The sequence below is a fragment of the Rattus norvegicus genome, chromosome 20, assembly GCF_036323735.1.
Source record: "Rattus norvegicus strain BN/NHsdMcwi chromosome 20, GRCr8, whole genome shotgun sequence".
NCBI classification, from domain to species: Eukaryota; Metazoa; Chordata; class Mammalia; order Rodentia; family Muridae; genus Rattus; species Rattus norvegicus.
Window position 1 is genome coordinate 6,205,724 of NC_086038.1, and position 17,150 is coordinate 6,222,873.

Genomic DNA, 17,150 nt, shown 5'->3' on the forward strand with positions numbered 1-17,150 from the left:
GTGTGTGTGTGTGTGTGTGTTTCTGTGTCCTGTGGTAGCCACGAATGATCTCTGTCTCCTCCCACCCTCCCACCTCACCCCACCCCGCCCCCTTCCCTCCTCAGATCAAGGGTTTGCTTGGTAGTTAGAGCTGGATCCACTGCTGGCTCTCAGAAGTGGGTGGGTGACCCCCTGAATGGGGCACTAGGGGCCTTGGTTTGCCAATGGTTTCCCCCTGTGATGAACCGTAGCCCCAGAGAGCTGCAGGCTTTGGATTTCAGAGCTGTGTGCCTGGGGCTGTCTGCTTGTGGTTACTGAATGGGGCAAACTTAGCAAACTGGGTTGCTGGCGGGTAGGAGACGCAGGATGAGAGACAGGCCTGAGGGACCCCTGGCTGAGGTACAGCATCAGGCTATGTGGGCTCTGGGGGGGGGTGGAAAGATGCTTAAGGGGTAGATCCTGGGGGGCAGGTTTACAGAGAGGACTTTTTTTTTTTTTTTACAAGTTTCTAATTATATTTATTTGGAGTTTTCCTCTGGTGGTTTGAAGCTGTTAACAGCAGGAGCCTGTACCCCCTGGTGTTTGTTTTTGTTTCTGACCAGCTGCTTGGCCCCAGAGTAGTGAATCCCAAGGCTGGCGACACCTGCCCACCACTGAGTCCGCCCACCCTCTCCTCCTTGCCTCCGTGTCTGCCCGCTGGCTCTCTGTCTACCCGGGTTCCCTCTTGTGTGTCCCAGCATCTACATGCTGGTTTTTAACCATCGGATTCGGCTCGGGTCCATCTCATGCTCTGTGCCGGTTTCTTGCTCAAGCTGAACAAAGTACTGAGCTGAGGGCAGGGGAGGCGAGATCTCTGTCTCTCTCTGTGTCTCAGGCCCCCAGCACGCTGTGTGCGCTCTTATATCTCTGTGTGTACTGTGTACTCGTGGGCACACGGCCGCAGCACACATATGGAGGTCAGAGGACAACCTCAGGGGCCAGCTCTCACCTTCCACCTTGTTTGGGACAGACTGTCCCGTTCACCACTCCATAAGTGAGGCAGTCTGGGGACTCACCTGTCCCTGCCTCCCATCTTGGTGTAGGAAACCTGACAAGAGATGCCGGGTCCTGAATCTAGCATTACATGAGTTCTGGGGATCCCAGGTCAGGTTCCATGGTGCTTTACCCAGTGAGCTCCCTACGCCTCAGAATAAACACCCTAGGATACCCCTGTCTCCCAGAATGCCAAATGGTCAAGAGTAAAGGGGCAGGCTTCTTCCCCGGGGTAGACCGCAGGTAACAGTCTCGGCCACCGTATGTCTAACAGATACCCACAGGGCACCTTCACTGCCTGGTTATCCTGTCCCACTCGAGGCCGAGCCCTCAGTCCCTGGCACAGTGCTTACCCTTGTGCAGGTACCTGGTAGCCATTTGCTGAGTGCTCAAGTGTGCACGGCTCTGCCAGCAGTTCTGGTGGGTTCAAAGGTTCAGAAGCCATGGCCTCGAGGAATTCATCGCACCGAGTTAACATGAAGCAGGCATCCAAGAGAATGCTGGAGTGGATGAGAGAAGACAGCAAGCTAGTAATGAGCACCCACTGTGTGTGCACACACCATGGCATCCGGTGCTGGGTGGGCATTAACCCATTTGATGCTGGTGGCAGTTCCCAGGACGGTGCTGTGACTGGTCTTGTGGGGGAGGGGAGCGGGTGTGTTCAGAGGCTGCTCAAGGCCACTCAACTATGGCCCTAAGCCTGCACGGGGACTGGCGTAGTGGTGGTCACTTTAGAACCTCTTCTCTTACTGTGTCATGTTGCTGCCTCCAGAGGGTCTCCCAGCCCAGGCAAACAGCTTATTTACATGAGTTGGAAGAGAAAGGTCCTGATTTACTGGGTCTGACCTCCGTGGGTCTTCAGAGGTCCTAGATCCCAGTGCGCAGCCTGAGTTGAGGACCACTAGCCTAAACGAACTCGCGCCCGGAAGTGTTGCTTGGCTTGCAGCTGGTAGACAGCTTCTAAGAGGATGGATAGGTCGCGGTTGCCGATGTGTGCCACGGAGGTCCCTTTGGGGCCTCATTCTGGGCTGGCAGGTGTGCCGAGAGGGAGCTTTGAACATCTGGCTGAGGTGGAAGTGTATGACTTAGGGCCCGGTCTCCCTGCTCTGTGCCTCAGGACAGCAAACGTCAGCTACACAGTTGGAAGGTCCCTTCTTCAGCAGTTGCCGGCCACAGGAGAAGTGGAACATGAGACAGCTTCAGAGAGTTTGCTAAGTGGCAGGGACCGCAAATCGGGGGTGGGGTGGGGGGGTGAGGGGAGTCCCCCTGGGCCCAGGAGCTTACTGGGGTCAGGGCAGACAATTCTGAGCCAGTCTTGGAAAACAGAAGTGGGTTGGGCCTGCAGCATGAACGGGAAGAAGGTGATATGTGGTGGATCGGTTAGCTGGTGTTGAGGGAGTAGCTGGTACTGAGGAAAGTGGGAGCAGGTTTGGTCACCTCCCAGAACTCCCAGAGCAGAAAACATTGAGACTAGGGAGATGGCTGAGGCTAGGAAGAGCCCGAGGCAGCCAGCAGGAATACCCTTGCTGTGGTTGGCCTCACCGCTGCTCTGGTCCTGGGGGCCACTTGAGGGAGACCAAGGGAAGAGCTTGATGCATCAAGAGCCAAGACCCAGCACATGGAGACAGGCGCCACCGACAGGGTTGGGGAGAGGGACTTCTGGAGGAGTCACTATGATTCTGGGCTAGACCCAGAAGTGTTCCTTACTTAGAACCCCTAGAGCTAACTCTTCTGTTCTGTGAACTCTGTGCCATGGGGACGTTTCCCATTGCACAGCCCACCACGAATATTTGGCCTAAGGTAGTGGGACTGAAGAGCTGTCTTTGAGATGAAAAGGGTCACATGTGGCTCCTGGCTACCACCGCAGTGGACCGAAGGGACCGAGATTCCCCCAGTGCTCAGCCCTCAGCTTCATCCACTCAAGCTCTTACCCACGTACTTGCTCAGGCAGTTCACACAGATTAACTCGTGAACAGCCTTGGAGGCACTGCCATCCTGCCCTGTATGGGGAGGAGGGGTGTGGGAATCTAAGGGCGGAAAATGAGAAAGAAGCCAGGTGTGGTGGCACGCACCTGCTGTCCCAACACTAGGGAGGTTGGAGCGGGGGGTGGGGGGGGATCATGAGTTCAAGGTCAGCCTGTACTACAAGTAAAATTTTTAAAAGGAAACTTAAAAAGCCTCCCCAGAAAAATGGTAGAGCTGGATCTCAGCCTGGGGCTGTCATCTCCACCTTATTGACCCAGGACATTTCTTGCTTTTGTATCCATTCCATCAGTTGGTCAAACATCCCCCAACAGCCTCTTGCCATCCACAAGGTGTCTCTTACTTGGTTTAGGTACTTGACTGCTGGGGCTCTCTGCTCTCCGTCTTTTCTCTTCCTTGGTGATGGCCTGGCAGGCACGTGACTGCTGAGCTTGGCTGAGGCGGGTGGTAAGTGTAGATGGTCTCCTAATACTCAGAACTGTACCTACAGACCGCAGAGATTGCCGGTGTGTGGCACGCTTCTCTGCTCAGCCGAGGAGCCTTAAGCAGCTGGATTCACTGGGTGGGCGACAAGGTCCGAGAATCTGCGTTCTGACGAACCTCACTTGGAAGCTCTGGAGTCACACCAGCCTTGCTCCCAGACTAATGCTCCTTTACTGGCAGACTTCAACCCACACACTGTCTTTTTCCAGTTCGTAGGGGAGATGTGGGCTCTTCCTCCTCAGACTGTGACAAGGTTCTCAACCCCAGCTGCTCATTAGAATCAGATGTGTTGAGTCCAGTCTTTGAGGCCTGAGGCATTTTTAGGGGAGTCGGCTCTGCTGTGCGGCCTGGGTTGAGGCTCATCCCTAAGGCCTCATGGGACAGACCAGTTTGAGCTGTCATGTATCCTGGCTGGGTAGTCACCTGTGCGGTTCTGAATGTAACAACCGCCACCCAGGACCTCTTCTGCTGAGTGAGACCTCGTCTTCATCACTTCTTTAGGGTTCCATGTTGTTCCCAACTGTTTAAAGTCTTTTTCTTTTTCACTTTTTCCCTGAGACAGTTTCTTAGTATAGTCCTGGAACTCCTATAGGCCAGGCTGCCTCCCAAGTGGTGTGCCACCACACCTGGACGTCCTTAACCACCACCCTCCCCCTGACCAACCCCCTCTGGAGGAGCCTCTTCCTTTAGTGTGGCTCTGTCTGTCACACTGACTAGAGGAAGCAATTAGTGTTGGCACACAAGTATCCAGAAAGAGAGGGCATAGAGGAAGAGAGGCTTGCCAGGTTCCTGGTCCTTCCATTGATAGCTCAGGGCCAAGAGAAATCTTCCCAAGTAGAGCCCTGTTCTTCTAAAGCTCCTTGGTGCCATGGTGGACAAGGGTGTGGTGAACAGTCAGGGGCTGGCTTCATCTTCTCCTAGGTTTTTGGGACAGGGTCTCATTAACCTAGAACTCCTGATCCTTCTGCCCCGGTCTCCGAGTTCATTTGAATTCCTGAAGTGTTCAGAGGACGGTGAGGGGACCTCAGGTGTGCACTGGCATATGGGGACTCTGCCTTTGGGGAACACATTCAAAACTCACCCGAGAGAGACACACCAGTTCTGTTCTTGTGTGTGCAGCTGTACCCCAGTGCTGGGATCACAGCAGGCGGCGTGATGCCAGGCAGGACTCGCGTGCTCTCCGGCGGACCCAGACAGGCTGCATCTCCCTTTCTTCCTTAATTACTAGAGAGCAGCTGGGCAGGGTAGGACATGCCTGTAACCCCAGCATTTGGGAGATGGGGTGGGGGAGCAGGCGGCAGAGGGAGCAGGCATTGAAGACCGCCCTCAGCTATGTAATGAGTTCTAGGCCAACTTGGACTGTATGGGTCTAGAAAAACATTATCAGTGCTCACTGGGTCGTCATCAGGGACTCTGTGCCTGTCTCTCTCCCTCCAAGTCTGCTGCTAAGAAAGATAAACTAGTCCGCACTGGGCTGGCTATGTCTGACATGTCAAGTGTGTGCTATTCAAACTGAAGAGGAGTGTCTCAGCGCATGGTGGAGCTGTCACCATGGTTTGAGTATTTCTGAGCAGTGAGGGTTCACTCGAATTCCTGAATCATTCAGAGGGATGCAAGGGGACCTCAGGCATGCACAGGCATACGGGGACTCTGCCTTTGGGGAACACACCTTCAAAACTCACCCGAGACACCAGTTCTGTTCTGATGTGTCTTCCTCTGCCCGGGCCAGATGTAGATGAGTGTGTGGAGGGCACGGATCACTGTCACATTGATGCCATCTGCCAGAACACCCCACGGTCATACAAGTGCATCTGCAAGTCCGGCTACACGGGGGATGGCAAGCATTGCAAAGGTGAGGCTGGGGCGGGGGGTGGCCCAAGAGGAGCCTGCAGGAAAGTGGGGACTAACTCTGATGCCTTGGGAGCTGCACCATGGTTCCCAGAGGCTTGCAGTCTATACAGGCCAAGGAGGACAGCCGCATCTTCCCAGAGATCACGGTGTTCTGGTGGGTACCAGAGCATCGCAGAGCCAAGGTGACGTGCTGGTGGGGACACTTCATAGCCTTGTAGCCACATAGCTGTCTGGGGCTGGCACACCTCAGTTACAAAACTAAGCCTTGAAGAGCCCCGAAACAGGAGCAAATCAAGATCATGCGCAAAGGGCAGGACCAGTTGACCCCAGTGGGAACTCGCCCACGAGCAAGTATAGCTTTTGCTGTAAATGCGCTGCAGAGGAATAGCAGTTCCAAGTGCAATTGAGGCTGCAGGGGACAGAGTGCATGCTACTCTCGGTTGACACAGTACACTGAGAACTGCAACCGCCTCCCGGGACCTGGGGGATACTAGTTAAGTGACGACACTCTTTCCAACTTTATATGAACGGCATAATAAAAAAAAAAAAAGTGAAAGGAAAAGATGGCCTGTTTGCATGGGCCTTCAATGTCCTGTGTGCTTTCTCTGCGCAGACGTGGATGAGTGTGAACGGGAGGACAACGCTGGCTGTGTGCACGACTGTGTCAACATCCCTGGTAATTACCGGTGTACCTGCTACGACGGGTTCCACCTGGCACACGACGGACACAACTGTCTGGGTGAGTGAGGCAGGCTAGGTGGGTGGTGGAAGGAGCTGTTTTCAGTGTGTGTGAAGCAGGAGAGAAGCGGTCAAGAAGAGCTCGAGCTCCAGTCTTTCAAGAGAGCAAGGATGGCCTCCCCTTTGAGACTGGCCAGGGAGGATGAAACAGTCGGGCTAGGGAATATGGGGGTGGGGTGGGGCACTGCTAGAAGTGTGAGTGCACACGAGTGTGTGAGCATGTGTACTCGTGCTGGGTTTAGCATCGTGCATGGGATGACTTAGCTTCAGACAAATCCTGATTCTGCTACCTAGAACCTGTGGGGCCTTGAGCCAGTGAACTAGCCTGTTGGAATCTGACTCCTCATCCCTAAACTGCCTGGGGGCGGGGGTGGGTTTAGGACCCTTCTAAGTCCTAAAGTGTGTGGGCTCGTCAGGAGCACATGTGTTAAAAGCCCCGTGCAGCTTTAGCACAGAGCAGGTGCTGAGGCAGGGGCATTGTTGCTAATGCAGCCGGTGATGCCCTCTGAGCCCTGGACGCCTCTGTCCCTCGACTCCTTTCCTGTCTTCAGTCTCACCCTCTCCAGTTCGGAGCCTCCGTCTGGCCCGCTATCACCTGTCCCGGAGATCTATTTCAGATAGAATTTCTGGGCCGCTGAACTCAGCTGCAGCCAGTCATCTTTGAGAGATACTCAGACCATGTGAGAGTTTCCCCTGCGTAGAAAATCTGAAGCTTCTAACAAGATTTGCGATTTGGAACTGGGGTCCTCTCTCATACATCTTGTAGATGTGTCAGCAAAGGGAAGGGCAGCAGTGACCAGAACAACGTGATTGGTTGGATGTACCATGGCCTAGGAGCCCCCTCTCTGCATGCGGTCGCCATAGCCGTCCCTCCACCCAGGTCCCCAGCAGGCCCTTCCCAGGGGCTGCCTCCCCTCGCCCCTTGGCTACTATGGAAGAACCTTCTCTCCCGTCACCCGAGGAACTATTTAGGGACAGGATCTGAAGTACTGGGTACAGGATGGGGGTGCCCACGGGACCGTGAACATCAGCTCTAGTTCTTTGACCTCCACTGGGTCCTAACTCCAACTATCACCAAGGACTAACCATAGTCAAGAGAAAGCAGGTGCTGAGGGGTCAGAGTTACAAAGGCCTGTTTAAGGTGAGGGTTCATAGCCTCAACCATCCCTTCTAACTCTTAGGGAAAACAAGAAAACTTAAGGGCCTCAGTTTCCTAAAGAAGAAATAGGGGACGGGAGGGGAGTGGCCAGGATAAGGACAGAGTGCAGACACAGAAGTGAGACTCCCAGGGTGACTTATGGGACACCCTATTGTTACCCCTCTCCCATTCAGGGTGAGGCCTGGCCACCTTCCCCACCCTTCCACACCACACTGCCAATAAAACCAAAATAGGAGAAAAACTAGGGAATATGGCGGTGAGCCCAGGCCTGGGGGAAGGGAAGGCTGAGGCTGTGGCCAGTCCACAGAAACGGCCTTTGCCCCACGAGGACCTGTGGCTCGGGGGCCACTCCCTCCATCTTTGGCACCTCAGCCATACCGCTATCTGAGAAAAGAGCCATCTCCAGGTTCCCTGGTTCCTGGCTGCTCATCAGGGCTAGCCTCCATCCCGAGTGCAGCACCACTGCCGCTCCGCAGGACTAGTACCCACACATGTGCATGCACGCGTGTCTGTGCACCACGCATGTGCTTGTGGAGGTCAGGAAAGGACACTGGGTTCCTTGGAACTGGAATTTCAGGCAGTTGGCTGCCATGTGGGCCCTGGGGAGAGAATGCAGGTTGGAGGAGTCAGACCCAGTCTCCTCAGTGTGGGTGAGGAGTCCAGTCCTTACCTTGGCTGGCCAGGTTTGGGTGTTACCTGCCCTACCTTAGCTCTGGACAGAGGTGCATCTTCACACTCATGGGAGTTTTAGCTGACAAGGGACAAGGAGTGCTTGCTAAGGGTGGGCCTGTGTGTGTGTGTGTGTGTGTGTGTGTGTGTGTACATGTTCTTCAGTGTGCCCTCAGTCTATGCTGCTACCACAGTCCCACCAGTCTCCTGTCTTCACAGACGTGGATGAGTGTGCAGAGGGCAATGGGGGCTGCCAGCAGAGCTGTGTCAACATGATGGGCAGCTATGAATGCCACTGCCGAGATGGCTTCTTCCTCAGTGACAACCAGCACACCTGTATCCAGCGGCCAGAAGGTCAGCCCAGGGCCTTTGCCTGAGGTCCCCAGGCTTCTCTTCCCCACCTTCCTTCCCTCAGCACTCCCCGTCCCACACTCTAGGTTCCTCCCCTCTACCCTTTCTCTGACTCACAGCCTGAGGGTTTCATGTTAGACACAGAGACAAGTCTGCAGAATGGACAGAAGCTACCTTGGGGCATTCTCTGGTCCAGCTGCAAGGTGAAGCAAGTTTCTGTTGGTGAGCATTTGTCTGTAAGCTGCTACTTCTCTGAGACAGCCTCACCTGTGTCCCCTTCCATGATCAATGGCTCATTCCCTCATCGGATTTTGATATTCTGAGAGCAGCAGCTGGGTTTAATTTGCCTTTGTGTCCTTGTCACCTAGCATGCCACCTTGCCTATGGCAGAAGCTTAATAAAATGTGTGGTCTAGGCAGGTGTGGTGGCTCACACCTTTAATCCCAGCACATGGTAGACAAAGGCAGGCAGATCTGTGAGTTCAAGGCCAGCCTGGTCTGGAGGGTGAGTTGCAGTACAGCCTGGCTACAGAGAAACCCTCAGTCTGATGGCTGTTTTATCTTCTAATGCTTTCTTGTCTCAGTGTGCACTTGGAGGGAAGAGATCCTGTTTTAGTTTTTCTGGGCCCTTCCTAGATGCTGAGAACCTCTGAGTAGCAGGCTTGGTTGGTCCTTATGAGCGTCCTTAGCCACAATGGTTCACCCCACTGAGGCCTCCGGGTGCAGATGGAGCGTCAGCCTCTCCTCCCTTTTTAGAAGGAATGAACTGCATGAACAAGAACCACGGCTGTGCCCACATTTGCCGGGAGACTCCGAAGGGGGGCATTGCCTGTGAATGCCGCCCTGGCTTCGAGCTCACCAAGAACCAACGGGACTGTAAATGTGAGACGTGAGGCAGGGGAGTGGGGAACAGGAGGGTGTGGGGTCTCAGTAGCCAGAGGGCAGGGGTGGGAGGAAAGAGGACTGGGAGGGGGCACAGTGAGGAAAGGGGTGGCTTTCTCCCCACGCAGACCTGCTGCATGAGGGACAAGCAGGCCGATATGTCTCCTCCCTCTGTGCAGTGACCTGCAACTACGGTAACGGTGGCTGCCAGCACACATGCGATGACACAGAGCAGGGTCCTCGGTGCGGCTGCCACGTCAAGTTTGTGCTCCATACGGACGGAAAGACATGCATTGGTGGGTGGGGCCAGGAACAACTCAAGCCACTCCTGGCGGGTGGGGGTTGGGGGTGGGGCTGGAGGGGGAGACCCTGGGGGTGGAATGTAGGTGCTAGAGTTACTGATGTGGGAACCAGGCTGAAGGACCACTCTGAGAGACTAAAGGGCACACCTGACTATCTGCCCTCCCCGGGAGTCTCACCCTCCTCTTCCTCCCATGCTGAAGCATCACCAGTTTAGCAGCCATTAGCAGGGGTGCTGGCCAACCAAGGCTGAAACCATAACTTCAGCTGAGCTGTTGATCCAGGCTCTGGTTGACTAGCGTGGTGAGGGGGAATTACCACAGCCAGTGTCTCCACTGTGGAACTGGTGCCAGGGCACAGTATGTTTCCAGAGCAGTTAGCCTTGGGCTGAGTAAGGAGGGTGGCTCCAGTCCCCCCAACCCCTTCTTCTTTACCCCGGCACACCTGCTTCTTACCCCTCACCTGATGCCCTAGTCCCATCTCCCAGCCAGCATCCACTGTGCCTGTGGCTGCCCACACCCTCCCTTGCTGCAGCCTTCCCTCCCTTCAGGCCCGAGACCCTTCCCCTGAGTTCCTAGGTCTGACCAGAGTCTCCAGGTACCCTGAATGAGCTAAGTCCTTAAAGTTAACCTCAAATTCCTCACCCCTTTGCTACCGGACATCTCCTTAGAGAAGTGGGAGATGAAGGGAGGGGCTCTGGCTAGGTGTGAGGCAGGGTCTCAAGCCAGCCAGAGGTGTGTGAGCTTGCTCTGTGGTACTGATGTTGATGGAGGTGTGTGTCTGGTGAGCCACACGGGCTGAGGAAGGAAAGGTGGGCACACATGCTCTGTGAAGCCCCATGTGTCCAAGGCAAATTCAGGTTAAGAACTGGTCCGTCCCTTGTCCCTGTCTCTTCACTGCAGCCCCAGGACAGGGCAGCAGATGGGCTCCACACATGGCTTCAAAGTACTGCCGAGGTCTAAGCTCTCCTGCTCTGCTCTCTGCCTCTTCAGAGCCCTAAGACAGGCTCAGGTCTCTCTGTTGCCTTCTCTGTGCTGGTCCAGCCCCTTTCTTATTCTCCTGACAGGGCTAGTAGTTCTGCTTCGCAAACCTCCCACCACCCTGGACACACCCACATAGCCCCAGATTCTTCCAGAAGAAACTGCATGCGGTCCCTAGGGAGAAGATGCATGAGGCAGGACAGAGACCCCGGCGGGGGGGTGCGGACACATGGTTTTCTTGGGTTTCCATTCCAATGTTCTCAAACATGGCTGCCTTTTGAAAATGCCTGTTGTCAAGCTGGACTTCCCTGACCCAGTGAATCCTCTGGGCAGTAGCTAACAAGACAGGACAGAGCAAGCGAGTGAGGCTGCTCCCTTTCCATCATTCTCCCTTTGCCCTGAGGGAATGAACCTACTTGCCTTGGACTTCATTTTTCTTGCAGCCTCGGCAGGAGGAAATGTCTGGGGTTATGGGGAGGTGCAGTTTGAGTGGGGAGATGGGGAGAAAGGATTTCAGAGGTGGCGAAATGCGAACTTGACATCCCATGCCACCTTTGCCTGACATGCTGTGTGGGGTTGGACCCACAGCTGCTCTCTCGGAGACCTGGCATCTGTTTTATGGTCCCTTGATGGGGCTTGATTTTTTTTTGAGGGTACCAGGTAGGACAAGACTGAGGAAGGAGGCTAATTTGGGAGCCCTGGGATCACCATATGGGGCTAGTGGTTTGGACTCTCAGGGTGGAGGGTGTGGGGTGGGCCCTGCCCCAAATCTAAACAGCTTTTTTACAATGTCAAACAGGGGAAAGGCGCCTAGAGCAGCACGGGCCCACTCAGGCCGTTTCTAATGGTAAATATGTCTGCTCTCCGCTTGCACTCACCAGCTTGCTAGGGAAGGGCTAACCCGCTGGGGCTCCCACTAACTGCATGCCCAGAAGGGCTCCTCTGGCAGTGTGCGCTCTGGGCCCATCAGGTGAACCTAGGAACCTTTGTGCTGCTCATCTTTCTGGTTCCTGGCTTTCCTTCCTCGTGCCTCCTTCTCTGCCTCTCATTGCCCCAGTTCCTCCCAGCCCTCTACACCCCTTGGTCAGTGCAGCCAGTGCCCTCTTGCCCACTGTCCCCACTATACCGCTGATAAGTGAGTGTATCAGAGTTTGATGCCATCCATGCTCTCTGTAGGTCATCTTTCTTGGGTTCCTTCTATTAGCATGTCACCAGCATTAGCTGGTGATTTCTACCTGACTCTGGGTTCTGTAGACCTGAGTCTAGATCCTAGCTCTGTCACCTCACCAGCCAGTCTCAAGTGAGCTCCGTCTCCTCTGACCCTTGGGCCACTCTTCTGCAGGAGGGGAATGACAGTCTTCCTTCTCTCGGATGTGATTAGCATGTGGTCCGTGCCTGGCACGAGGGACAGGGCGAGCTGTGGCCCCCTCCTTGAACTTAGTCACTGTCCTGCAGAGCTGGGCAACTCTGCCTAGCTTCTTGGTTTAGTCTGGGGTGAATAGCATGTGAATTCGGGTGCACAAATCCTGGATGCTTCCAAGATCTACACATAGACAGTATCTTGTCCCTACTACTGTGCTACTCCAGGCCTTGGGAGCCCTCCTTCCATACTTAGAGCACTTTTGGGGGAGCCTGGACTTTAGCAGGGACCAGGGCAGGCCAAGGACTTCCAGGCAGAGGTGGGCTTCTTTTGGAGCCCTGAGATCCTCATTCTTAGAACAACTCTTGTCTCTTGTCCCATGCAGACCTTAGGATGCCAAAGTGAGAAGGCCTGGTACCTAGGACAAGCCACAGCACTCAGTCCCCATGCCAGGCCCTTGCTCTCCTGGGGCTGATGGCTTTCCCTTGAACTCCCCTCCAAAGTGCTGATTAAGTCTGTTCTCCTGCTCTGGCCTCTCAGCCAACTGAGCTGACAGGAGAGACCTGACCTGAGAGACAGGAGAGAGAGAACAAGGCTCTGAGTTTTCTCTTCTGTCTTCCTCTCCTCTCTCTGGATTTTTCTCCTTTAGTGCCCCCCCCCCATTATCTCATCAGAAAATCAGAGACTCAGAGAGCCAGCCTGTTTCCAGAAGACGCGAGGATTTGGGAAGGAGATAAAGGAGCAGAACCCAGGGCTGCAATGTCAGAGGGGGATGGATTGATGGGCAGCCCTGGGGTCTTGAGATGCTCTTTCCACCAGGCCTTTTAGGAGATGGTCCGCCACCAACACACACCCCCATCCCGGAGATAGGAAGAAACTGGGGTGCTGCCCCTTCTGCTCCCTGGCAGGCCCTGATGCTAACAGGAGAAGCTCAGGCCTGGGACAAGCCCTCTTTGGCTTTCATCTCCTGCTTCCCTGCCCCCAGCACATTCCTGCCTGACAGCTCTGGCTTGTACCTGCCTCACTGCTGTCCACCTTGTTTCAATCAAGTAGGGGGCAGGGATGTGGAGCGAGCGCTTCCTGCACTTGTGAGGGGTGGGCATCGGGAGGAAGGGGAGGCTGGAGCTTCCGCTTAATGCTCCTGCTTACCCCAGTGAGGTGGCTGAAGCCTTCCCTCAGGCCCCTGCTACCTGAGTCTGGCATTCTTCTAGGCTACTAACCCTATTACCACCCACTTCTCCATCAACAGAGACCTGTGCCGTCAACAACGGAGGCTGTGACAGTAAGTGTCACGATGCAGCGACCGGCGTCCACTGCAGCTGCCCTGTGGGTTTCATGCTGCAGCCAGACAGAAAGACCTGCAAAGGTGAGACCTCAGAGAGACCTCTACATCCCTGGGAGATGAGAGAATACTTCTATTGCCACATCTCTAACTGCTCTTTAGTGTCAGAGCTAAGGTTGTCTCCTGTTAGCCTCTCTCACCTCAGTCCAAAGGGCACAGAAGTCCAGCTACCACTCTGCTGCCCCCTGGCCTGGGCTCCCCGTTCCTACTCTCATCCCCATTTCTCCATGCTATGCCATCATGGCTTCCTCCACCACCCTGGCTCTTAGGTGTACTGCAGAGATGAATGGGTTGTAATAATTAGAAGAATTTGCCATGTGGGAACCTTTTGGTTTAGCTTTCCCTATGGCTTCCGCCCTGCACCACCCCTCCTGCCAGTTAGCTGGGATTTGGGGAAAGATGGGAAAGAAAAGGGGAGGGTAGCCATTTTGAAAAACGCTGACTCCTCATGTCCATCGGGTCCTCCACTGGGGAGGAGTGGGGACTGAGTAGTGCCGGGTTCCTTCTTTGTGTCTTTTGGCCCAACAGCTGCAGAAGGGGGAGGGCAGGGGCAGCAGGTCAGCCAGCCGCAGTTGAGAGGTTTCCTGCTGGGAAGGGCTGTTGGCAGGTAGGCCAAAAGAAGTCCCTGCCCCGCCCCTCCACAAGTGGTAAGTAGCCTGGGTCCTGTCTGCCACCAGCTTGGGGAACTTGACCTCAGGAAGGAAGCTGCCCCTTTCCCTCTACTACCAAAAACTGCCAGGCTCCGAGCCTCTCCAGACCTCGCCAGTCCAGTCCCCTGCCTGGCCCCCCATCTCCCTCGTCCTCAGCCTTCCTCCCTCTCTCTCAGAAGTCCTCTCTACCCAGCCTCTTCAGACCAGCCCCTCTCTGAAGGCTGCCCCTTTACAGTAAGTCCCTTTAGCTCTCCACATGACCAGGGCCCAGTCTTTGTGACAGGAAAGGAGAACCCTACCTAAGTCTTGGGAATGGCTGTCAGCTGGACAGTAGGGGATGTGGGGCAGCCTGGAGGTCAAGTGACCGCCTGCTCCCATAACTCTGGACACTTGTTCCCTGTTGGCTTAGACTCAGCATCAGAAGAGATGGTGTCATTAATGACCAGATGCCCTAAGCAGGGAAGGCATGGGGCAGAAGGTGACAGCCAAGTTAAAAGGGACAGGCCAGGGTCCTCCTTGATTTTCCTTGTCTCTGTGAGGAAGAGATCTTGTTCCTTTGCTCTTAGCCTTCAATATTGTCCTCCGTTCTGTTTTGTCTGCGTCCCCAGACATAGACGAGTGCCGCTTACACAACGGGGGCTGTGACCACATCTGCCGCAACACAGTGGGCAGCTTTGAATGCAGCTGTAAGAAGGGCTACAAGCTTCTCATCAACGAGAGGAGCTGCCAGGGTGAGCAGCCTGCCCAAGGGGAGAGGGCTTCGGGGACGCCAGAGTCCAAGTGACCATAGACACAGGAACGTCTCTACAGCCAGGGTTATGCTGCAGACAGGCAAAGGACCTTCCTTCCTGCAGGCCAGCTCCTTTCTGAAGCACACAGCTAGGCAAGGGGAGAGAGAGCTTTTACCACAATCCGGATTTGTCCAGGTGTGGCCTGCTGCAGCTAGGCTGCACATGCTATAGCATGGCCCACGGGTTCGAGACCCTGACATATCTGTGCTGGGCCGTGGTGCTGCACCTTTAATTCCAGCACTTGGAAGGCAGAGACGGACAGATCTCTTTGAGTTCGAGGCCAGCCTGGTCTACAGAGTGAGTTCCAGGACAGCCAGAGCTACACAGAAACCCTGTCTCAAAACAAAACAAAACCCAAACAAACAAAAACCCAAACCCCCAGACAAAGGGCACAGAGGGAGTTGTCTGTGCTCAGCCACGGACATGGAGTTAGTCCAGGGTCTCTTTCAGCATCAGAGTCCTTTACCTGAGCATGGCTCAGGTTCCCCAAGACAGACTCCTTGCTGTTCCAGATATAGATGAGTGTTCCTTTGATCGAACCTGTGACCACATGTGTGTCAACACTCCGGGAAGCTTCCAGTGTCTCTGTCATCGAGGCTACCTTCTGTATGGCATCTCTCATTGTGGGGGTAAGCCAGCAAGCTCACACCCCTGCTTCCAAGCTGCCCCAGCTCCTCGCCCCTTCACATCCCAAATGTCTGATGTTCCCATGCTGGCTTGTAATGAGAAACCACTGGGTGCATGTGTCATGTGTCATCCAACGTGTAAAACAGAAGGCAGCTTCCAAAGGGCAGCTGGGAGACAGGGTACCAGAGAGTAGCATCCTGGCAGCGAGATGTTTGTTTGAGGGTTTCACGGAGCCCAGGATGGCCTCGACACACGTGTAGTCAGAGGTGACTCTGAACCCGATCCTCCTGCCTTCACTTCTCAAGGGTTGCGGCTACAGGTGGCACACTCCCATGCCTAACTCTACCCTGCATTCCCTTGGCTGTGCCCAGAGACCGCCCTCAGTCTGTGGCTCAGTGAGAGGGAAAGAGAGGAAGGCTCTGAAACCTTCATCTGGTTGGACTGGCCCCTGCTCAACAGCGACTTTGACTGTAGAGAAGGGAAAGAAGTTTGAGCTCTTCGCAGCCCAGAGAACCGTCTCATATATTTGCGAGAATGTTTAACGTGAGACCTACCTACCAGACAGATTTGTAAATACATAGTCGTCTCTATAAGGTAGTCAGTTACCATGCTTAGCTCAGCTCCTCCCTCGAAGCCCAGTCCCTGGCTCTTATGCCTGCACCACTGGCAGTGTTTTCTGACTCCTCCCACAGATGTGGATGAATGCAGCATCAATAAGGGGGGCTGCCGCTTTGGCTGCATCAACACCCCAGGCAGCTATCAGTGTACCTGCCCGGCAGGCCAGGGCCGCCTCCACTGGAACGGAAAGGATTGCACAGGTGTGTGGCGCCCTCTGCTGGACAGACCTGGCAATGCTATTTCAGGGGAAGGTTGGGGTCTGGTGGGAAGGTGTGAGGGGAGAGGGGTGGGGGAACATAGCCAGCTGGGTTAGACAAGACATTTCTGGTTTAAAATGTGCCGTGTCTCCTTGGGCATGTAGACAGTCTTTTTCCGCATTAGCCGTCTGAGGGAGCAGGTAGACGAGGGATGTTCCACATTCTCAGACCTTGCTTCCCTTCCTAGAGCCAGTGAAGTGCCAGAGCAGTTCTGGAGCCTCAAAAGCCATGCTCAGCTGCAGTCGCTCGGGCAAGAAGGATACCTGTGCCCTGACCTGCCCCTCCCGCGCCCGGTTCTTACCAGGTATAGGGAGGGTGGGGCTTTGGGGAGAAGGGAGGGGAGACTGGCTGTTCGACAGTTCCTCTGTTCCCAGGGACAACTCCGACCACTGGGGGTTGAGGGGCGGGTCAGAGCTGTGATAGTCCCCTTCTCTCAGAGTCAGAGAACGGATTCACAGTGAGCTGCGGTACCCCGAGCCCTAAAGCTGCTGCAGGTCGAGCCATTCACCCGGGCAACAGCACCATCTCCAACTCCTGCCATGGTGAGCATCTACCCAGAAGCCCTCCCACTTCCTGGCCTGCCTTCCCTCTATTTCCTGTGTTACTCTGGCTTCGAAGCCTAGCTCCTTAGCCCTTCCATCAATGCCCTTGGCGTTCATGATCCTGCTTCAGCTAAACCTCATGGCTCAGCTTGCAGCCGCCCTCCCACAGCAGCCTCCCTAGCCCTGGCTGTGCTAACTTCTCTCACCCCTCTAGAGGCTGCAGTGCTGCCAGTCAAGCAGAGGGCCTCCTTCAAGATCAAGGACGCCAAATGTCGTCTGCATCTGCGAAACAAAGGCAAAGCGGAGGAGGCCAGCGGCAGAACCCCGGGGCCAGGTCTGAACCTTCCTCCCATGGCTTCCACCAAATCATACCCCCCCCCCCATCTCTTGGCCCCTCTGTCAGTGATTCATTCACCTGTGCCCTGAGCTGTGGGCAGAAATGGGAGAGGCCCAGGAGAGGTTGGAGCCCTGAGAGGTGGGCTCAGGGCTGACTGGAGTGGACGGAGGAATGAGAGCCAGGAGGGAGAATTCTGTCTACAGTAGGAGCTACAGTTTGG

General features: G+C 55.0%; 1 protein-coding gene and 1 long non-coding RNA gene across 21 annotated transcripts in view; one reads left to right on the forward strand and one right to left on the reverse strand.

The window, feature by feature from the left end:
• LOC108349039 (uncharacterized) overlaps positions 1–17,150 on the reverse strand; it is an 84,653-nt gene that overhangs the window by 54,028 nt on the left and 13,475 nt on the right. For 11 of the 16 annotated variants that reach the window (XR_010060996.1, XR_010061004.1, XR_010060998.1 and 8 more), the window contains exon 1: positions 1,365–4,755. This is a non-coding gene — a long non-coding RNA (uncharacterized LOC108349039). Of the gene's footprint in view, positions 1–1,364; positions 5,301–17,150 lie in introns of those variants that run through there. The other 5 variants (XR_010060993.1, XR_010060992.1, XR_010061000.1 and 2 more) reach the window with 5 other exon arrangements.
• The window catches only part of Scube3 (signal peptide, CUB domain and EGF like domain containing 3), a 31,958-nt gene that overhangs the window by 4,833 nt on the left and 9,975 nt on the right, over positions 1–17,150 (forward strand). For 2 of the 5 annotated variants that reach the window (XM_008772805.4, XM_017601593.3), the window contains exons 1-13: positions 5,107–5,329; positions 5,942–6,067; positions 8,114–8,248; positions 9,001–9,126; positions 9,306–9,422; positions 11,206–11,253; positions 13,016–13,132; positions 14,367–14,489; positions 15,062–15,178; positions 15,869–15,994; positions 16,239–16,355; positions 16,489–16,593; positions 16,808–16,927. In XM_008772805.4, the coding sequence (XP_008771027.1) occupies positions 5,107–5,329; positions 5,942–6,067; positions 8,114–8,248; positions 9,001–9,126; positions 9,306–9,422; positions 11,206–11,253; positions 13,016–13,132; positions 14,367–14,489; positions 15,062–15,178; positions 15,869–15,994; positions 16,239–16,355; positions 16,489–16,593; positions 16,808–16,927 (1,600 nt within the window). Of the gene's footprint in view, positions 1–5,106; positions 5,330–5,941; positions 6,068–8,113; positions 8,249–9,000; positions 9,127–9,305; positions 9,423–11,205; positions 11,254–13,015; positions 13,133–14,366; positions 14,490–15,061; positions 15,179–15,868; positions 15,995–16,238; positions 16,356–16,488; positions 16,594–16,807; positions 16,928–17,150 lie in introns of those variants that run through there. The other 3 variants (XM_039098519.2, NM_001271362.2, XM_008772806.4) reach the window with 3 other exon arrangements.